At 43.2% G+C, this 23,110-nt stretch overlaps 1 protein-coding gene across 1 annotated transcript in view; it reads left to right on the top strand.

Moving 5' to 3' along the window:
• The first annotated feature begins 2,735 nt into the window (after positions 1–2,735).
• Positions 2,736–23,110, top strand: part of sf3b3 (splicing factor 3b, subunit 3) — a 40,434-nt gene continuing 20,059 nt past the window's right edge. The window contains exons 1-18 of the mRNA XM_035790959.2: positions 2,736–2,876; positions 3,466–3,592; positions 3,697–3,852; positions 8,170–8,340; positions 8,542–8,714; positions 9,032–9,173; positions 13,976–14,088; positions 14,254–14,391; positions 14,640–14,743; positions 14,845–15,010; positions 16,033–16,128; positions 16,528–16,600; positions 19,689–19,840; positions 20,109–20,264; positions 20,418–20,573; positions 20,891–21,034; positions 22,483–22,605; positions 22,714–22,868. Of these exons, the coding sequence (XP_035646852.1) occupies positions 3,523–3,592; positions 3,697–3,852; positions 8,170–8,340; positions 8,542–8,714; positions 9,032–9,173; positions 13,976–14,088; positions 14,254–14,391; positions 14,640–14,743; positions 14,845–15,010; positions 16,033–16,128; positions 16,528–16,600; positions 19,689–19,840; positions 20,109–20,264; positions 20,418–20,573; positions 20,891–21,034; positions 22,483–22,605; positions 22,714–22,868 (2,288 nt within the window). The 5' untranslated portion in view covers positions 2,736–2,876; positions 3,466–3,522. The remainder of the gene's footprint in view (positions 2,877–3,465; positions 3,593–3,696; positions 3,853–8,169; positions 8,341–8,541; positions 8,715–9,031; positions 9,174–13,975; positions 14,089–14,253; positions 14,392–14,639; positions 14,744–14,844; positions 15,011–16,032; positions 16,129–16,527; positions 16,601–19,688; positions 19,841–20,108; positions 20,265–20,417; positions 20,574–20,890; positions 21,035–22,482; positions 22,606–22,713; positions 22,869–23,110) is intronic.

Genomic DNA, 23,110 nt, shown 5'->3' with positions numbered 1-23,110 from the left:
GATAGCATGGACACTGATAGTTGTTAATCTGATGCATCGGAAGAGCTACTGTCCCCTTACCCAGGAAAGCACCGAACAACAGACAGGAACGTTAGACCATTGAAGAGGCGCAGATATGATGAGAACTACATTGATTTGGGGTTCACTTATATTGCGAGTAGTACCTTTACTCAGCCACAGTGTGTTATATGTGCAAAAGTACTATCTCACAACTCGATGAAACTATCACTCTTGCGCAGACATTTAGAAACATAACATGCCAAATTGAAAAATAAGCCACGGGAGTATTTTGAGCGAGAATTAAGACGATTTCCGAGTAGCAAGACATGCATCAAAGCAGATACCATTAACAAGAAGGGGCTAGAAGCGTTTTATATGGTGAGCTACTGAGTGTCTAGGACAGACAAGCCCCATACTATTGTGGAGGACTTAATTCTTCCTGCTGCTGCAGATATGGCTGGGACAATGCTGGGGGAAAAGGCCAACAAAAACTATACAGACAACGTCTCCATCAAACAACACTGTTCCATGACGCATCAGTGACATGGCAGGAGATGTTTTGAAACAATTACTGCTTTGGATACAAGCCAGTGAATTATATGTTACAGCTGAATGAGTCAACAGACGTGGCTGGCTTGGCACAGCTCCTGGTATATGTCTGTTACGTTTATGGGGGGTCAATTATGGAAGACATCCACTTCTGCAAACCACTGTAAACCAGGACAACAGGAGAGGATATTGTTAAAGTACTGGACAGCTTTGGGACATCAAATGGACTTTGGTGGTCAAGATATGTTAGTATCTGTACTGATGGCGCAAAAGCCATTACAGGGAGAGATAGTGGAGTGGTAACGCGCATGCAAGCAGTTGCTCCCGACACCACTTGGGTATGCTGCAGCATCCACCGAGAGGCTCTTGCTGCCAAGGGAATGCCTGACAGCTTAAAATATGTTTTGGACACTTCTGCGAAAATGGTTAACTTTGTTAAAGCAAGGCCCCTGAACACATGTGTATTTTCTGCATTATGCAATGATATGGGCAGCGACTATGTAACACTTTTACAACATACAGAGTGCGCTTGTTATCAAGGGGCAAAGTAATGACATGTTTTTTTTTTAATTGAGAGACAAGCTTTTAAGTAAAGTTTTCTTTTCTGACCATAATTTTCACTTATCTGACCGCTTGCATGATGGTGAGTTTCTCACACGACTGGCCTATATGGGTGATGTTTTTTCTTGCCTGAATAATCTAAATCTAGGATTACAGAGACTCTCTGCAACTATATTCAATGTGAAGGACAAAATTGAGGCTACGATTAAGAAGTTGGAGCTCTTCGCTGTCTGCATTATCAAGGACAACACACAGGTCTTTCCATTATTGTAGGATTTTTTTGTGTGCAAATGAACTCAAGCTTACGGACAATGTCAAATGTGATATAGCGAAGAACCTGAGTGAGTTGCATGCGCAATTACGCAGGTACTTTCCTGAGACGGATGACACAAACAACTGGATTTGTTATCCCTTTCATGCCCTGCCTCCAGTCCACTTATCGATATCTGAACAAGAGAGCCTCATCGAAATTGCAACAAGCGGTTCTGTGAAAATTGAATTGAATCAAAAGCCACTGCCAGATTTCTGGATTGGGTATCCTCAGAGTATCCTGCCTTGGCAAATCTAGCTTTTAAGACACTGTTGCCCTTTCCAACCACATACCTATGTGAGAGTGGATTCTCGGCCCTCACTAGCATGCAAACTAAATACAGGCACAGACTGTGTGTGGAAATTATTTAAGACTGAGACTCTCCAATAAAACCCAACATTGCAGAGTTATGTGCATCCTTTCAAGCACACCCTTCTCTTTAACATATGGTGAGTTATTCACTATTTTCATTGAACAAATAAGGTTTTATATGTAAGATGTTTAAATAGAGCAAAATGATTGATTATTATTATATTATTAGTTGTGCCCTGGTCCTATTAGAGCTCTTTGTCAGTTCCCACGAGCCGGGTTGTGACAAAAACTCACACTCATTCATATGTTTAATAAATGTATCGTATAGTGTGTGGCAGGCTTACAATAATTGGAGAGTGCGCTGACCCTGGTGATAGAGGGGGTACACAGCTGGAGGTTGAATGTTTGAAGGGGTATGGGACTATGAAAAGTTTGGGAACCACTGCTGTAGGGAACTCTTTATTATGCACATGAACTTATCCCAAAAATGTATATGCTGCTAGACATATTTCAGTTCAGAACCTTTACATCATGTAGTTTCTGTGAGCTATAGTGACTTTATTCTAACACGTTGTGGATGCTTTTAGGAGGAAATGTCTCAATTAAATTACATCCATAAGGCTTTATTGGCATGGGAAACATGTTTACATTGCCATAGCAAGTGAAATATACAATAAACAAAAGGGAAATAAACAATAAAAAATTAACAATCAGAAATGATCTCTCTGAATCTGCAGTCCACACTGACTTATTCCCTGCACGGCTGCACCTGCACCTTTTGTCCAACCTAAGCAAAGCATGGGCATTGTCGCCACCTATTGGAATAGCTCGTCAACTGTAATTAATTGCGCCTTTTCGTTATATTTTTCGGATAATTTCAAGACAAGTAAAATGTATATTTTCTGTTTTAGATAAATCAAACATAACTTCTATGCCGTAACTGCTTTGAGTTTCGTGTTATTCCCATATAATTGTGTAGCTTGGTCTCAGGCACATTGTGGACCGATTGTTGATGACGTCGCAGATCGTGAAGAGGACCCACGATCGACAGGAAAGCGTTTGTCCGCAGAAGTATCAACAAGTTGACGGTGTGACTGAAATTCATAATCGAGTTGATATCAGTTTAATCCTAACTGATACATCGGTAAATCATTTTCATACAATATCCGCACAATACAACATAGAAAACAAAATATATATCAATATGCTTTTTTTTAACGTCCTCCTCAATTTTGAAGATGGGCGCTTGTGGGTATACGGAGTGATTGAATGAAACAACTGCGAGTGCTAGGGTAGCTAACTCGAGCAAGCAAGCCTTGTTTTGCAAAGTTACATGGTCTATTTCGTTAAAATATTTTGTAATGGTGGGCCAACGTTACTGTTATTATTGCGGTTAGGTTGGACCTGGCTGGTTGCAACAATGACCGCTGGGTTTGTGTAGAATCAACTTTACACCGTTGGCTAGGCTGGGCTCTACGTAGTAGCTAACTAGATAGCTAGCTAACTAGCAGCGGCACCCGTGTCTTTGAAAGCGCCTTTGTTTGTAGTCTATGTTGTGTAGCTAGCTATCATCAACTGAGGTGACAATGTTTTTGCTTGCGGGTGTATAATGTGTCTGCAGTATCCACAATAACATCACTGTGCAATAGTTAGCTAGCTACCGCACTAAGTTAGCTATGTTATAACACATGTTTGCGGCAATGCAAAACATGTACTCCTCCTTTCTTCCTCAGAACCTGGTGTTGCTGTGGCCTCTTTGACCTGCACCTGAAGGTAGAGAAACAGACACTATGTTTCTGTATAACCTGACCCTGCAGCGTGCCACTGGCATCACCCACGCCATCCATGGAAACTTCTCAGGTACATAAACATTATTCTCTTGGGGTCTCCCTGAGTCTATCTATATAACATGGATAATGTAACCTGTGATCTGGTATGGTTATCATTGTTGTCTTGCCTTGCAGGAACCAAGATGCAGGAGATAGTTGTTTCCAGGGGGAAGATAATTGAGCTGTTGCGTCCAGATGCCAATACAGGGAAGGTTCACACCCTGCTTACCATGGAGGTGTTTGGCATCATTCGCTCCCTCATGGCCTTCAGGCTGACAGGAGGAACTAAAGGTGTGTGTTATGAGATGTATGTGTGTGTGTCAGCATGTACACTGGGGATTGATTTTTCTGCTGTAAATACAGTGCATTTAGAAAGTATTCAGACCCTTTGACTTTTCCCACATTTTGTTACGTTACAGCATTATTCTAAAATTGATTAAATTGTTTTCCTCATCAATCTACACAAATCAAATTTTATTTGTCACATACACATGGTTAGCAGATGTTAAATGCGAGTGTAGCGAAATGCTTGAAATGCACACAATACCTCATAATGAAAAAGCGAAAACAGGTTTTTAGAAATGTTTGCTAATGTATTACAAATAAAAAACAAATGCCTTACTTGCATACTTATTCAGACCCTATACCATGAGACTTGAAATTGAGCTCCGGTGCATCTTGTTTTCGATCTCCCTTGAAATGTTTCTAAAACTTGACTGGTCCACCTGTGGTAAATTCAATTGATTGGACATTGTTTGGAAAGGCACACACCTGTCTATATAAGGTCCCACAGTTGACCGTGCATGTCAGAGGTCGAAGGAATTGTCTTAGAGCTCCGAGACAGGTTTGTGTCGGCACAGATCTAGGAAACGGTACCAAAAAATGTCTGCAGCATTGAAGGTCACCGAGAACACCGTGGCCTCCATCATTCTTAAATGTAAGAAATTTGGAACACCAAGACTCCTTCTAGAGCTGGTTGCCTGGCCAAACTGAGCAATCGGGGGAGAAGGGCCTTGGTCAGGGAGGTGACCAAGAACCTGATGGTCATTCTGGCAGAGTTCCTCTGTGGAGATGGGAGACCCTTCCAGAAGAACAACCATATCTGCAGCACTCCACCAATCGGGCCTTTGTGCTAGAGTGGCCTTACGGAAGCCACTCCTCAGTAAAAGGCACATGACAGCCTGCTTTGAGTTTGTCTGAAGGCACCTAAAGACTCTCAGACCATGTGAAACAAGATTCTCTGGTCTGATGAAACCAAGAAAGAACTCTGGCCTGAATGCCAAGCGTCACGTCTGGAGGAAACCTTGCACCATCCCAATGGTGAAGCATGGTGGTGGCAGCATCATGCTGTGGGGATGTTTTTCAGTCGCATGGACTGGGAGACTCGTCAGGATCGAGGTAAAGATGAATGGAGAGAGATCCTTGATTAAAAACCTGCTCCAGAGCGCTCAGGACCACAGACTGGGGTGAAGGTTCACCTTCCAACAATCCTAAGCACACAGCTAAGAAAATGCAGGTGTGGCTTCGGGGCAAGTCTCTGAATGTCCTTCAGGGGCCCAGTCTTGAACCTGATCAAAAATCTCTGGAGAGACCTAAAAATAGCTGTGTAAGGACACTCTCCATCCAACCTGACCGAGCTTGAGAGGATCTGCAGAGAAGAATTTGAGAAACCCCCCAAATACATGCTTGCAGCATCATACCCAAGAAGACTCTGCTGTAATCGCTGCCAAAGGTGCTAAAACAAAGTACTGAGTAGAGGGTCTGAATACTTATTTAAATGTGACATTCAGTTTTTATTTTTAATACATTTGCTAAAATGTCTAAACCTGTTTTTGCTTCATCATTATGGGGTATTGTGTGTTTGAGGGGAAAAAATAATCCATTTTAGAATGAGGCTCTGAATACTTTCCGAATACACTGTATATAATGATTGTGACTTTAGTTCCATCTCAATAAGTAGTTTGAATAGCCTAAAATCACAAGGTATCCATAGTGCTAATAATGAGAGAGTACAAACAACAATAGCCCACAGAAAAATCTAAGGAAAATCCCTCTGCAAGGTTGAATACCAAATTGCCAATAACCTATCCTACTAGGCCTATCAAAAGCTTTAAGACAAGTTTATGGTCTAATGCCGCAGTTATCACTATCAAGTCATTTCTGGTTAATAAGGAAGTACCTTACTGTGATAGTTTTCAATGAAAATGGTAAAAAAAATGTGTATATATATATATATATATATATATATATCTAGATAGATATATAGCTTCTTAGCAAAGTGCAATTGGTAATCGGTGTCCTCAACATGTTCACGGTTCATAAATGGTCATGCCAAGAAGTTTCCTTTCGTTAAGTTTCTCTTGAGTCCTTTGTTTTTGTTGTAATGAATCCTTTAGTCATGTTTTTTTTTTCAGTCTATTTTTTACAACTTGTAGAAAATACGCTTTATAACACTGTCATGAAGCATTATGATCATTCTGTGTCTTTACTTGGACTAAGAAAATATACTTTATGACACTCAAGACGCGCTATGGCCACCATAATCATATACGGAAGATAAGCCTATTATGTCAAAAAGAGGGTGTCTTGTCCTGCAATCTGCTCCTGCATTCATCCCTGTCATCAGCAACGGGGCATGTCTGACATCAATGTGTGCGCAATTACAGTGAGCATTTAACATGCTCAATAAATAAAACAATGTGTGGTAGGTTTTGACACTCTTATGTAGGTGTCATAACCAGCCATAAAATCAAGCAATATATGTCACAACAGGTGTAAATATACTGTGTATCATGACAGTGTTATGGTCATATTATAGCAGGTTATTATAACATGACGCTGGTGTTAACCCCTCTAGGGGGTGTGGGACGGTAGCGTCCCACCTGGCTAACATCCGGTGAAATTGCAGAGCGCCAAATACAAATTAAATTATTGTACATATTTAACTTTCATGAAATCACAAGTGTAATACATCAAAATAAATCTTAACTGGTTGTTAATCCAGCCTCCGTGTCAGATTTCAAAAAGGCTGTATGGTGAAAGCAAACCATGCGATTATCTGAGGACAGTGCTCAGCACACAACATTACATACAGTTACCAGCCAAGTAGATTAGTAACGAAAGTCAGAAATTGCAATAACATTAATCACTTACCTTTGATCTTCAATTGGTTGCACTCGCAAGACCACCAGTTACACAATAATGTTCAATAAAGTCCCTCTTTATATCCAAAAACCTACATTTTGTTGGTGCGTTTTGTTCAGTAATCCAATGACTCAAATGCGGTCACAACGGGCAGACACAAATTCCAAATAGTATCATTAAATTTTGTAGAAACATGTCAAACAATGTTTATAATCAATCCTCAGGTTGTTTTTAGCCTAGATAATCGATAATATTTCAACCGGACAATGGCGTCGTCAATATAAAAGAAAAACAAGAAAGGCGCGATCTCGGTCGCGCAAAGGAAACTGCTCTGGAGACATCCCACTCATTCAAATTTGTCATTCTCCCTAATTTTTCACAATAACCGCCTGAAACAATGTCTAAAGACTGTTCACAACTAGTGGAAGCCATAGGGAACGGAAACTGGATCCTATCCCTTTAAATGGTGGATAGGCTTTCATTGGAAAAACAGCCATTTCAAAATAATGGCACTTCCTGGATGGATTTTCCTCTGGTTTTCGCCTGCCATTTCAGTTCTGTTATACTCAGACATTATTTTAACAGTTTTAGAAACTTTGGAGTGTTTTCTATCCAAATCTACTAGTTATATGCATATCCTAGCTTCTGGGCCTGAGTAGCAGGCAGTTTACTTTGGGCACGCGTTTCATCTGGAAGTGAAAATAGTGCCACCTACCCTAGTGAGGTTAAGTAAAGTGTTATTGAGCAATTCCTCAAGCAAGACTTTTTCCAGGACTGTCTGAGTGGGGAGGGGAAAACTGTTATTGGCAGAGAGGTATGGAACTCTTTCTTATTGGTCTATTAACTATGCTGAACAAAATATAAACGCAACATGTAAAATGGGCTGAAATAAAAATAAATGTTCCATATGCACAAAGTTTATTTCTCAATGTTGTGCACAAATTAGTTTACATCCCTGTTAGTGAGCATTTCTCCTTTACCAAGATAATCCATTCATCTGGTTAAAAGATCATTACCCCGGCGCTGAGGACAAACGTGATAACTCATGTTTTGGCATGATAATGCACAGTTCCTGGAAGCTGAAATTGTCCCAGTTCACACAGATACAAACCTGCTCCATGCTGAAGCTCATCCACCAGAAAGGATATTTGAAAAGTTGAGTCTGTACTTAGCCTCTGCCCAGGCTTTCAACAACATTGTCTTTCGTCATGATTCATTCAGTTGTAGCAATACATTTTCTGCTATAGCTCAATGGTCGTTTTAGTCGGTTTAAAATTATTATATCTTTTTTGGGGGCCAATAGTAGGCGATAACATCGTATATCGCAGTGTTTTATGGATACGTAATCACGATAGGACCAATGTTGACATCGCCCAATCCTAGTGTGAAGTAGATGCAAGTTTTATGTGTGTGGTTGAAAAGCTCTTATTTTAAATTTGAGACATTTGTGGTTTTGATACACAGACTATATTGTGGTGGGCAGTGACTCAGGCCGCATCGTGATCCTTGAGTACCACCCCTCCAAGAACATGTTCGAGAAGATCCACCAGGAGACCTTTGGCAAGAGTGGATGTCGTCGCATCGTCCCTGGACAGTTCCTCGCCGTCGACCCCAAGGGCAGAGCAGTCATGATAGGTAAAGAGCTCAGAGAACTGATAGATATTCTGTTGTGGAGAGAGTTGGTAATGGTTTGAAAATTCAACAAAATTTCAAGTTGACAAATCCTTGGCACGATGACAGAATGCCCTGTTGCAATGGACATGTTTTTTGTCTAGTTTGCTAATTACCTCTGTGTTTCCAGGTGTTGTAGTTTACTAATTACCCCTGTGTTTCCAGGTGCCATTGAGAAGCAGAAGCTGGTGTACATCCTGAACAGAGATGCAGCAGCGCGTCTCACCATCTCCTCTCCCCTGGAGGCTCACAAGGCCAACACGCTGGTCTACCATGTGGTAGGAGTTGATGTGGGCTTTGAAAACCCCATGTTTGCCTGTCTGGAGATGGACTATGAGGTGAGAGCCTAGCACTGACTGCTATGATTTGTGAATTTGCTCATGCGCTCTTGTTACGTACTAAAGAAATGGACCTAATCTATGTTTACACACAGGCTCAGATGTGCTTCTGTTTTATTTTCTATACACCCAAGTGCTATTGAATTGATGAGTCTTCATGTCTCTTCTCTGACAAACCACTGTAGGGAGCTTAAACACCTCTGATTCCAACACAATCCTGCTGCTTTGCTACTAAAGATGTCCTGTAAATTCTCATCCTGTCCTCTTCATTTCCACTGACTCACTGTGTGTGGCCTATGACCTCTCCCTCCTTCCAGGAAGCTGACAATGACCCCACTGGCGAGGCTGCAGCCAACACCCAGCAAACCCTGACCTTTTATGAGCTGGACCTGGGTCTGAACCACGTTGTGCGCAAGTACAGCGAGGCCCTGGAGGAGCACGGCAACTTCCTCATTACAGGTATTCTACACTGAACAATAATGTAAACGCAACATGCAGCAATTTTATTTACCGACGTTACAGTTCATATGTGACCAACCAGCTCGATTTCCAATTTAGCGGGGGGTTACATTGCATATTAGAGACTCAGCGCTCGAAAATAGTATATCACACATTACAGTTGAGGAACAAGGGAAAGTAATTCTGGTTTGAAAGTTGATTAACTTGTAACCTCACTTTTGATAAAATGACCCTTGAATGTTTTGGTACACCTACTGGAGGGCTCTTTGTCTACTCCCATTCAGTATTGTTCACACCCTCTAAAGCTTTAGCCTCACCCATCTCTGTAAGGATTCACATATGAGGCTATGTACTAAACAACCAAACATTTCAAAACTAAAGGCTGGTTTATACTACAGGTGTTTCTGTAAATTTAATCTGGAGTGCCAGAGTGTGCTCTGGGCGTTCATAAACTCAGTGCGTTGTCAGTTTATCCGTTCATAAATTCATAGCGTTTCGCTCTATGAGCATTCAGAGTGCACACTGGACGCTCTGGCTGAGGAGTAGGGTTGATCCAAGCATTCTGACCAGTCAAGAACCCAAGCTAACTGGCTAATATTGGCAAGTTTGCTAGCTATTTCCAGACAAAACTCTCTAGAAAGGCAGGAACCTAGGAAGAAACCTAGAGAGGAACCAGGCTCTGAGGGGTGGCCAGTCTTTTTCTGGCTGTGCCGAGAGGAGATTATAACAGTACATGGCCAAGATGTTCAAATGTTCATAGATGACCAGCAGGGTCAAATAATAGTTCTGAGGCATGGTCCTAGGGCTGAGAGAGTGCTTAAATTCACACAGGACACCGGATAAGACTCCAGATATAACAGATTGACCCTAGCGCCCCCCTCAACACAAACTATTGCAGCATAATTACTGGAGGCGTCGGGAGACACTGTGGCCCCGTCCGACTATAACCCAGGACAGGGCCAACCAGGCAGGATATAACCCTACCTACTTTGCCAAAGCATAGCTCCCACACCACTAGAGGGATATCTTCAACCACTAACTTACTACCCTGAGACAAGGCTGAGTATACCCCACGAAGATCTCCCCCACTGCATGAACCCGAGTGGGGTGCCAACCCGGACAGGAAGATCACGTCAGTGACTCAACCCACTCAAGTGACGCACCCCTACTAGGGTCAGCATGGAAGAGCACTAGTAAGCCAGTGACTCAGCCCCCATAATAGGGTTAGAGGCAGAGAATCCCAGTGGAGAGAGGGGAACCGGCCAGGCAGAGACAGAAAGGGCGGTTCGTCTTGTGTCTGACCTCAGATAATTCTCTGGTTTTCGTTATTTTGTCCACGCTCATTGCGGTACACACAGTGACACAAAACAGGAGAATGAGTCCTTTTCTCTATTCAATCTGGTTCAATATGCACCTTCAACTCACAACAGGGGAGTTGAATTCCAAAGTAAATGATAATCACCTGCTTGAAATCGAAAATACTTCTAGACAGTGCCAATAATATTGTCTGGGCCATTTTAGGATTTCTTTCTGGAATTAGCTAAGATTTAGTAAATGATTCAGATTAGTTTGTCTTTGACAACTGCATACCGAAGATATACATATGTGGATACCAAAATATGTTTTAATTTCAACAGTCTTCTGGAAGAAATTGTGCATTATTTGAAAAAAGTGCAAGGGTTCATTATATTTGGCCGACTGTATATAACAATTAAAGAGCAACAGTAGAAATAGCAATAGCGAGACTATATACAGGGGGTACCGGTACAGAGTCAATGTGCTGAGGCACGGGTTAGTGAGGTTATATGTACATGTAGGCCTCCCAAGTGGTCTAAGGCACTGCATCTCAGTACTAGAGGTAACACTACAGACACCCTGGTTTGATTGCAGGCTGTATTACAACTGGCCGAGATTGGGAGTCCCTTAGGGCGGCACACAATTGGCCCAGCCTCGTCTGGGTTTGGCCGTCATTGTAAATAAGAATTTGTTCTTAACTGACTTGCCTAGTTAAATAAAATGTGAGTGACTATGCATAGATAATGAACAGAGAAGCAGCAGCGTGAAAGGGGGGGAGGGAACAATGCAAATCGTCTGAATAGCCATTTGATTAGCTGTTCAGGAGTATTATGTCTAGGGGGTAGAAGCTGTTTAGAAGCCTTTGGACCTAGACTTAGCGCTCCGGTACAGCTTGCCGTGTGGTAGCAGAGAGAACAGTCTATGACTAGGGAGGCTGGTGTCTTTGACAATTTTTTTGGGCCTTCCTCTGACACCGCCTGGTATAGAGGTCCTGGATGGCAGGAAGCTTGGCCCCATTGATGTACTGGGCCCCACGTACTACCTACTGTAGTGCCTACTAGCAGTTGCTATACCAGGCAGTGATGCAACCAGTCAGGATGCTCTCGATGGTGCAGCTGTAGAACTTATTGAGGATCTGAGGACCCATGCCAAATCTTTTCAGTCTACCGAGGGGAAATAGGCTTTGTCGTGCCCTCAGCAATAGGTCAGTTATTCTGCGCTTTGGCACATTCCAAGGTGAGTGCTCTGAAATCGTATTAGATAGACTGGTAAATTCGCTCTGGCTATCGACAGTTGTCACAGTTACATGAACATTCTATTGAAATGCATACATGCATAGTGTTTTGACATGTAGCTAGCTAGCTAAACAATGAACCACGGTCCCAACTCATAATGTTACTACCCTGCAAGAATCTGCAGGGAGCTAACCAACCAGGTTCAATGTTAGATAGCTAACATTAGGCTAGAACTAGCAATGCAAAAGGCTCTGAGATACAAGTGATATTACTCATCAGATCATACATGTAAAGTTAGCGAGCCGGCCAGCTAACACTAGCTAGCTAACAGTACACTAACTTGACATGAAAACAACTTTCTGACTAAATTATAAACGTATAATATCTGAAAATGTATCTAGTTAGACTCTTACTTGGATGGACACTTCTCCCTCTGTGTCACGGATGCCATGGTTGCCCTTATTTTGAAAATGTAATCAGGAGAAAGCTGTTTTATACATCCGAATTCTGGGTGTTCTCGTTTCGACTGCAGTCAAATACCAGAATTTTCTCCATCTCCTTAGCTATCATACTTTAATTCCACTGATTTCAATACTTGGTCCAATAGAAAGTGGAGAGCAACACTTACGCACTTCTACTACGTGATATGTTTCAAAAAATCCTTGTTAGAAAGGATTATCTACACATACTGACCAGCTCATGTTATAGACGGAAGCGTGCTACATGGCAGACCAATCCGAAATCATCTCTCGGCATGTCCAGTCCATTCATTATCTCAGCCAATCATGGTTAGTGGGAAGGTTGCTGCTCTTCCATGGCTAAACCAACTAGGCTCATAATTTAACATTTTTATTCGTATTTACTGGTGGCATAAAAGTTTGTTATTAAGGCATGTGAAAATTCACATGTTCCAGTAGGCATTTCTGCCAAAAACGCATTTTGATAAATAAAAAAAGTTAGTTTTCCTGTGACGTAGTGTTGCACGACATACACCTAGTTTCCTGAAACAAGTCACATGTATAAGGAAATCAGTCAATTGAAATGTTTTAATTGGCCGTGCGAAGTTGCTGGATATTGGTGGAAACTAACACGCTGTTGTACACGTAAATCCAGAGCATCCAAACATGCTCAATGGGTGACATGTCTCAGTATGCAGGCCATGGAAACACTGGGACATTTTCAGCAACTAGGAATTGTGTACAGAACCTTGCAACATGGGGCCGTGCATTATCATTCTGTGATGACAACGGCTGAATGGCACGACATTGAGCCTGAGGGTCTTGTCACGGTATATCTGTGCATTCAAATTGCCATCGATAAAATGCAATTGTGTTTGTTGTCCGTAGCTTATGCCTGCCCATACCATAACCCCACCACCCCCATGGGGCACTCTGTTCACAACTTTGACATCAGCAAACCACTCGCCTGCATGAGGCCATACATACTGTCCTGCGTTGTGCCTGGTACAATTGAAACCAGGATTCATCTGTGAAGAGCACACTTCTTCAGCGTGCCAGTGGCCATTAAAGGTGAACATTAGCCCACTGCACTGGATTACGACTTCGAAAGGTCCTGGTGATGACAACGAGCACGCAGATGAGCTTCCCAGAGAAGGTTTCTAACAGTTTCTATCAGCTGTCAAGGTGGCTGGTCTCAGACGATCCTGCAGATGAAGAAGCTGGATGTGGTGGTCCTGGGCTGGCATAGTTACACGTGGTCTGCGGTTATGAGGCCTGTTGGACATATACTGCCAAATTCTGTAAAACTACTTTAGAGGTGACTTATGGTAGAGAAATTAACTTATGGTTGAGAAATGATCTGGCAACCACTCTGGTGGACATTCATGCAGTCAACATGCCAATTGCACGCTCCCGCAACTTGAAACATCTGTGGCGTTGTGACAAAACTGTACATTTTAGTGGCCTTCAATTGTTCCCTGCATAAGGTGCACCTGTGTAATGGTCATGCTGTTTAATCAGCTTCTTGATATGCCACACCTGTCAAGTGGATGGATTATCTTGGCAAAGGAGAAATGCTCACTAACAGGGATGGAAAACTAATTTGTGCACAATTTCTGGGATGTTTTATTTCTGCTCATGAAATCTGGGACCAACACTTTAGATGTTTCATTTATATTTTTGTTCAGTGCACATTATTTCCAGTAGAGGGCAGTCAAAGCCAGGTTATGAGTTGTTTGCAGGCTGGATTATTATTATTTTTTAGGTGTAAACCTATTGTTTGATCATTACCCTTTCCCCCTCTCTTCTCCAGTTCCTGGAGGCTCTGATGGGCCCAGTGGAGTACTCATCTGTTCAGAGAATTACATCACCTACAAAAACTTTGGGGACCAGCCTGACATTCGCTGTCCCATCCCACGCAGGAGGGTGAGTTTATGTTATGTTTTATAAACGCGAAAACGGATTTCAAATAACTTGGCTAACAAGACATGGTCATACATGTTAACAGTTTGAATGTTTGTGTGGATCACAATTGATTTGATACCATCTGCACTGTGCCCTCAATTCTTTTTTTATTTTGCCTGAACACAGAATGACCTGGATGACCCTGAGCGAGGTATGATCTTCGTCTGCTCAGCCACCCACAAGACCAAATCCATGTTCTTCTTCCTGGCCCAGACGGAGCAGGGTGACATTTTCAAGGTCACCCTGGAGACCGATGAGGAGATGGTGAGGCCAGCAGGGTGCAGTCTGAAACAGGAACTGGGGGAGGGGGGGCAGAGGTGTTCATCTGATGTGTGGGAAATAGAACCGTGCTGTCGAGGTGATGAGTCTTCATGTCTCTTCTCTGACAAAAACATGGAGAGAGCATAAACACCTCTGATCTCAGCATGCACACACACTAACTCGGGTCAGTGTTCACATGATGGGATATTCTGTGATTCCTTCTATTTCAAATAAACGTTTGTATCCCCCAGGTTACAGAGATCAGGATGAAGTACTTCGACACCATACCTGTAGCCACATCCATGTGCGTGCTGAAGACCGGCTTCTTATTTGTGTCCTCGGAGTTTGGTAACCAGTAAGTCATTCATTACACTGTAATACCTCACACATCCCATCTATGTCCATGCCTCTTGCTCTCTTGTGTTCATTGCCTTCTCTCTTCTCTCTCTCTGCTAGTTACCTGTACCAGATAGCCCATCTGGGAGATGACGATGAAGAGCCAGAGTTCTCCTCTGCCATGCCCCTGGAGGAGGGAGATACCTTCTTCTTCCAGCCACGCCCCCTCAAGAACCTGGTGCTGGTGGACGAGCAGGAGAACCTCTCCCCCATAATGTCCTGCCAGGTGCGTGTGAATCTCTTTGTGTTGTATGTTTGGTGTGCGTGCAACGGTTTTAGCTTTTGATTCCTATGGATTATGTAGTGGATGAACTTAGTGAGAACACCTTTCCCTCTGTTCCACTGAACTGAATTGTAACAGCTTTAGCTGGGGTAGATGTGTTTTCCCACTATTTATAGCACAATTAACCTGATTTTGACTTTACTTGAATGCGAGCTATTTGGAGTACAAAGATTCTTGTCTTTTTGATTTTGTTTTTCAAAAAGTAGGATTTGCATTAACCCGCTGTCCCCACACACACACAGATTCTTCTGAAGTCTTTCGGCAAGGTTTGAGGAGAAGGATGTTGTCCTGTTGAAGTGATGAGTTTCTCATGTCTCTTCTGGCTAAATATTGTTAGGTTCTAATTATCAAGAGTAAGACCTCAACAGACACTGAAAGCTTAGACCAAGTTTATTCTTCCCAAAGGATCGACCAGTTGAACCGACAAAGACATGGTTACAATAGTGGTGGTATATGTATCCCACTGTGGGTGGAGTCTCCTCCTTGCTAAACATTGAATCTTTTTTTGCTATGCAGGAAACTAAGTGATAGGGGTAATAAATGGTTCCTTTTCCCTTAGAGACCTGTCCTCGACCCCCTTATCCACGCCTCTCCCCTTACCAGTACTGCCACGTGACTGTTTTCCATGCTCTCAGCCCCTCCCAAGCTTAATTGCACCCACCATAACCCTTCCTACAGACAACTCCTGGTGTAAATCCTGGGCTACGGCACCCCTCATGTCTCTATTAGAACTTATGATTCATAATAGTTAAAGCTCACAAATCCAAACCTATCAATGGAGAGTGTTTAACCACCTCTGATCTCAGCGTAAGAACGTGACACAGACACCACATGTGAGACTGCCTTGTTTACTTCTGGAGCTGTACTACTTGTTAAATTCTGTCCTCTGAGAATACATACGGATCTCTTACTCACCACTGGCTCCTTGTTCCACTCACCTCATCTGTTTCTCTCTCCCTGTGTAGATTGCTGACTTGGCTAATGAGGACACTCCTCAGCTGTATGTGGCCTGTGGCAGGGGACCCAAATCCACCCTCCGTGTCCTCAGACATGGACTGGAGGTATGTGTACTACTATTCCACCTCCCATTGCACATTCCCATCCCAGAAAGTGCTCACACACTCATTCTCTCAGTGTGGCACATGCCACAGTATTATTTGAACAATGATGACATTTTAACAAAGTCATGCGGATACTCACTCACATGCACACCGGAAACCAGAGTTGGGACAGAGTTTGGGTATTAAGTTTCTGGTGCTGTTGCTTTTCTCGCACACCAGCTCATGTTTGAAGTTTTTAAGAAGCTGGATGAGATGAAATCATGTCTCTGACAAAGCACCGGAGGGAGTGTGTATACCTCTGATCTCAGCAAACCTCAACATGTTAATGCAGAGGTAACAGACTGGTAAATGCTTAGGTTAGATTACAATGAAAGTCTGATCATTGATTGTTCCCTCCAGGTATCAGAGATGGCTGTGTCTGAGCTGCCCGGTAACCCCAATGCTGTGTGGACTGTGCGCCGACACATTGAAGGTGCTTGTTCTTTTTATTTTATTTTTTATAAATACATCAATGTTTTTAACTAGTTGCAGTTTGTTTTCCCTTCTACCTCATTACATTCCACTTCTGCAGTATTTGGTTGCAATTATTGTGTATGACATGGTTGTAAAGTGGCATTGTTTTAATCTTACTACTGTCAAGTCTCATGTTGTAGTCTGGCATCAGAGTGCATTCTGAGGAAAAGTCACTCGGCCAGACTATTCCCAGAAGTCATGTGATTTCAGAGATTTTTCCTGTCATGGTATAGTGCAGTGGCCTAGTTCCACTGCAGCTGCCTGGTAGATAGAGGCCTGGCTTCACTTTCACTCTGGCATTCATCCATTACACACATCACTTGGCTCATCCAACTGGTTAGCCTGCACAAGTCAGACATTGTAACTTCTACACACTGGGTTACGGACGTAGATTTCAAGATTGTGATGCCATGCTCTAGGTTAGTGAAAAACCAAAATAAGGGTATGAGATTGATTGATCTTCATGTACCAGATTAGGGCACATTCCTCTGAAGTCTCATGGCAGGGTTTGTTGTGCTGTTGAAGTGATGAGTTTGTCATGTCTCTTCTCTGACAGAAATATCAATGGAGAGAGTTTAAAACACCTGATCTCAGCATTATACATACTTTGTGAATAAATAAACTCAGAAAAAACAAATGTCCCTGTAATAATCAAAATAACTTCACCGATTTTCATTGTAAAGGGTTTAAACACTGTTTCCCATGCTTGTTCAATGAATCACAAACAATTAATGAACATGCACCTGTGGAATGGTCGTTAACTTCTTATGGTATAGGGGACGCTTGCGTCCCACTTGGCCAAAAGCCAGGGAAATGCAGCGCGGCAAATTCAAATAAAATGATATAAAAATCAAACTTTCATTAAATCACATGTAAGATACTAAATTAAAGCTACACTCGTTGTGAATCCAGCCAACATGTCAGATTTTAAAAAGGCTTTTCGGCGAAAGCATAAGAAGCTATTATCTGATGATAGCACAACCGTAAACAAAGAGGGTAGCATATTTCAACCCTGCAGGTGCTACACAAAACGCAGAAATAAAATATAAAACATGCCTTTGACGAGCTTCTTTTGTTGGCACTCCAGTATGTCCCATAAACATCACAATTGGTATTTTTGTTCGATTAATTCCGTCCATATATATCCTAAATGTCCATTTATTTGGCGCGTTTAATCCAGAAAAAAACAGCTTCCAAATTGCGCAACGTCACTACAAAATATTTCAAAAGTTGCCTGTAAACTTTGCCAAAACATTTAAAACTACTTTCGTAATACAACGTTAGGTATTTTTAAACGTTAATAATCGATCAAATTGAAGACGAGTCTATCTGTGTTCAATACAGGAAGACAACAAACCAAGCTACTTTTCAAGTCTTGCGCAACTCTCAACAGTGTTACAAGTTCCTAAGAAATATCGTTTTCCAATGAGAACTCACTGAACGGACAGACCTAAAAAAAAAGAATCTGAACGGTTAGTCCTTGGGGTTTTGCCTGCTACATAAGTTATGTTATACTCCCAGACATGATTCAAACAGTTTTAGAAACTTCAGAGTGTTCTATCCAAATCTACTAATAATATACATATCTTATATTCTTGGCATGAGTAGCAGGCAGTTGAAATTGGGCACGCTATTTATCCAAAAGTGAAAATGCTGCCCCCTATACCTTAAGAAGTTAAGACACTAACAGCTTACAGACGGTAGGCAATTAAGGTCACAGTTATGAAAACCTAGGACACTAAAGAGGTCTTTCTATTGACTCTGGAAACCACCAAAAGAAAGATTCCCAGGGTCCCTGCTCGTCTGCGTGAATGTGCCTTAGGCATGCAGATGTGGCCAGGGGAATATGTCCGTACTGAGAGACGCCTAAGACAGCGCTGCAGGTAGACAGGACGGACCACGTGTAACAACACCTGCACAGGATCGGTACACCCGAGCATCACACCTGTGGGACAGGTACAGAATGGCAACAACAACTTCCTGGGTTACACCAGGAACACACAATCCCTCCATCAGTGCTCAGACTGTCCGCAATCGGCTGAGAGAGGCTGGACTAAGGGCTTGTAGGCCTGTTGTAAGGCAGGTCCTCACTAGACATCACCGGCAACAATGTCTCCTATGGGCACAAACCCACCGTCGCTGGACCAGACAGGACTGGCAAAAAGTGCTCTTCACTGATGAGTCGCGGTTTTGTCTCACCAGGGGTGATGGTCGGATTCGCGTTTATCATTGAAGGAATAAGCGTTACACCGAGGCCTGTACTCTGGAGCGGGATCGAGGTGGAGGGTCCGTCATGGTCTGGGGCAGTGTGTCACAGCATCATCGGACTGAGCTTGTCATTGCAGGCAATCTCAACGCTGTGCGTTACAGGAAAGACATCCTCCTCCCTCGTGTGGTACCCTTCCTGCAGGCTCATCCTGACATGACCCTCCAGCATGACAATGCCACCAGCCATACTGCTCGCTCTGTGCGTGATTTCCTGCAAGACAGGAATGTCAGTGTTCTGCCATGGCCAGCGAAGAGCCCGGATCTCAATCCCATTGAGCACGTCTGGGACCTGTTGGATCGGAGGGTGAGGGCTGGGGCAATTCCCCCCAGAAATGTCCGGGAACTTGCAGGTGCCTTGGTGCAAGAACTGGCAAATCTGGTGCAGTCCATGAGGAGGAGATGCACTGCAGTACTTAATGCAGCTGGTGGCCACACCAGATACTGACTGTTACTTTTGATCCCCCCCACCCCTTTGTTCAGGGACACATCATTTCATGTACGTTTGTCACATATCTGTGGAACTTGTTCAATTTATGTCTGTTGTTGAATCTTGTTATGTTCATACAAATATTTACACATGCTGAGTTTGCCGAAAATAAACACAGTTGACAGTGAGAGGACGTTTCTTTTTTTGTTGAGTTTAAATGTAGTTGATGATTTTGATGAATTGCTTCATGTATCAGATTAACACTAACCACAGGTTTATTGAATATAAGGAAGGGTCCAGAAATCCCCTCCGTGTGAAATTCCTACTCATTGAAACACCTCTCCTCCTCCAGATGAGTTTGACGCGTACATCATCGTTTCCTTCGTCAACGCCACCCTGGTTCTGTCTATCGGTGAGACCGTAGAGGAAGTGACAGACTCTGGCTTTCTGGGGACCACCCCCACCCTCTCCTGCTCTCTGCTCGGGGAGGATGCTCTGGTGCAGGTCAGTCACCCACACTACACACGCCTCTCACAGAGGCCTGAACATGCACCTTCTGTTCTGGAGGGAATACAATGCTGATGGTGAAAGTGAAATGAAGATCAAGTGTATGACAGATTTAATATTGTTGTTGAAGTGATGAGTCTTCATGTCCTCTGACATTACAATGGAGAGAGCTTGAACACTGATCTCAGCACTATTCACAAACATTAGACACCCTGACCAGGCCTCTTCCCCAGCCCTGTGTAAACTGAATAACTCTATTGTACAGGTGTATCCTGATGGGATCCGTCACATCCGTGCTGATAAGCGTGTGAATGAGTGGAAGACTCCAGGGAAGAAGACCATTGTGCGCTGCGCAGTCAACCAGAGGCAGGTGGTTATCGCTCTGACCGGAGGAGAGCTGGTCTACTTTGAGATGGACCCTGTGAGTATACTTTCAACCCCTGGGTGTCTATTTTCTCAGCCAGTTTTATCTGCTTTTTGCAAATATCCAGAAGTCTCTCCTGCTCAGTGTAAAGGTTATTTTTCTTCTGACAGTATAAATGTTTATGATAACCTTCCCCTCTGTCTCCCCCAGTCTGGCCAGCTGAATGAGTACACAGAGAGGAAGGAGATGTCAGCTGACGTGGTGTGTATGAGCTTGGCCAATGTCCCCCCTGGCGAGCAGCGCTCCCGTTTCCTGGCGGTGGGGCTGGTGGACAACACCGTCCGCATCATCTCACTGGACCCCTCGGTACGACTCTCACCGTACTTTGTGGCCCGTGCGATCTGTTTGTCCATTTGTTTAGAATGGATCTGATTCATACTGACTGCTCTGCGAGTTGGTAACAAGCACCACATGTTCTTGGACAATTGCAAGGAAACTCTTCTAGAGCCCGTTTACTCTGCGCAAGTTTTTTTTATATTTTTTTTTGCAATTACAGCCAGGGTGAAAAAACTAAGTTGAAATCCAAATAACACTGTGCCATTGTGGATATCTTTCTTTTTAACATGCGTTTATCTCTCAAAGCTGTGTTTGTAGCCACTAACCCCTCTGTGTTTGTGGTGTAGGACTGTCTCCAGCCCCTCAGTATGCAGGCCCTGCCTGCCCAGCCTGAGTCTCTGTGTATAGTGGAGATGGGAGGAGTGGAGAAGGAAGATGAGCTAGGAGTGAAGGGCACTGTCGGCTTTCTCTACCTCAACATCGGACTGCAGGTAAAATACACTATGACCAAAAGCTTGACGAACATCTCATTCCAAAATAATGGTCGTCCTTAATATGGACTTGGTCCCCCTTTGCTGCTGTGACAGCCTCCACTCTTCTGAAAAGGCTTTCCACTAGATGTTGGAACATTGCTGTGTGGACTTGCTTCCAATTCATCCCAAAGGTGTCCGATGGGGTTGAGGTCAGGGGTCTGTGCAGGCCAGTCCCGTTCTTCCACACCAATCTTGACAAACCATTTCTGTATGGACAATGCATTGGTGCATAGTCATGCTTATACAGTAAAGGGCTCGTCAGAACAGAAATTACAAGAGTATGTTATAATGCTGTTATTGCATCAAATGGGTGTTTTATGGAACAGAATAAGGGGTTGTTAGAATGCTCATCTGTGTGTTCTACTGAGGATGTCCCTCTGGGAGATTTACAATGCCTTTGGGTAATACTGCATTCCAGAGCATGAGTTAATGTTTCTGTACTGGGGTACCAGGGGGAGATGACTCCGGTGCCAGACCCTGGTCTCCACACAATGAGATACTTATAATTCACAGCAGACAGTATCTTTCATACTAATCTTAACCTAATGACCATTCCATAAATCTGTTTGTCATGTAGCCTGAAAGGGGTGAATCTTGGCAATAAAAGACCTTTGTGTTTTTGACTCTGGGCTCTGAATTGATTCGTTGACCAGCCATTATTAACGTGGAGCACTCAATCGATTCACTTTATATGTGTGTGTTGTATTGACCTGCTCCCTTATTAACAAGTTAGTAAAGATTTAGTTGAAGTATAACTCTGACCTCTTGTGATAAGTTTGTTTCTCCTCATTTGATAGTAAAGAAATTAACCACCACAGGCCTTCCCCAAACTTGCAACGGTCCATTTCTGTGAGCCTGTGTGGCCTACAAGTCAGCGGCTGAGCGGTTGTTTGTCCTAGACGTTTCCACTTGACAATAACAGTACAGTTGTTCCAGGGCAGAAATATCACAAACTGACTGGAAAGGTGGCATCCTATAACGTTGCCACGTTGAAAGTCACTGAGCTTTTCACGAAAGCCATTATACTGCCAATGTTTGTCTATGGCTGTGTGCTCGACTTTATACACCTGTCAGCAACAGGCCAAGCCGAATCCACTCATTTGAAGGGGTGTCCACATACTTTTGTCTGTATATCGTGTATATGTCCTCTGTGTTGAGGAAGCATTTGAGTAGAGGGATATTGTGGTGCTGTTGAAGTGATGAGTTTTCTCATGTCTCTTTTCTGACAAATAATGGAGAGAGTTTAAAACACCTCTGATCTCAGCATACAGTATATATATATACACACCTACATTATCTGTTACTGCATGTTTACTTCTGCCACTGTATTACTTGATATTTTGTGCTCTGTTGGAAGACGTACTAGAGCTTTTATTTGTGACGTTAACATGTCTGTCTTTCCCCAGAATGGTGTGTTGCTCAGGACCGTGCTGGACCCAGTGACTGGAGACCTGTCTGATACTCGTACTCGGTACTTGGGGTCGCGACCTGTGAAGCTCTTCCGCGTCAGGATGCAGGGACAGGAAGCTGTAAGTGAAATCCTATTAGTTGGTGTGTTTTTGCAGCTTTATTGAGCTGAAACATAACATTGAGGCTGTGTGTATTTGTATCCTCTCTGACCTCTCCATCTCTTTCAGGTGTTGGCCATGTCGAGTCGCTCCTGGCTGAGTTATTCCTACCAGTCCCGATTCCATCTGACGCCCCTGTCCTATGAGACGCTGGAATATGCCTCTGGCTTCGCCTCTGAACAGTGTCCAGAGGGCATTGTGGCAATCTCTACCAACACCCTGAGGTGTGTACACACACACACAAACACAGAGAGAACTAAAGTAAACATCTGCACTGAGTGTACAAAACATTAGGAACACCTGCTCTTTCCATTACATAAACTGACCAGGTGAATCCAGGTGAAAGCTATGATCCCTTATTGATGTCACTTGTTAAATCCACTTCAATCAGTGTAGATGAGGGGGAGGAGAAGGGTAAAAGAAGGATATTTAAGCCTTGAGACATGGATTGTGTGTGTGTGTGTGT

Source organism: Oncorhynchus keta, chromosome 17, assembly GCF_023373465.1.
Source record: "Oncorhynchus keta strain PuntledgeMale-10-30-2019 chromosome 17, Oket_V2, whole genome shotgun sequence".
NCBI lineage: Eukaryota > Metazoa > Chordata > Actinopteri > Salmoniformes > Salmonidae > Oncorhynchus > Oncorhynchus keta.
Note: the sequence above shows the minus strand (reverse complement) of the source record. Positions and strands in the feature narration are given on the sequence as shown.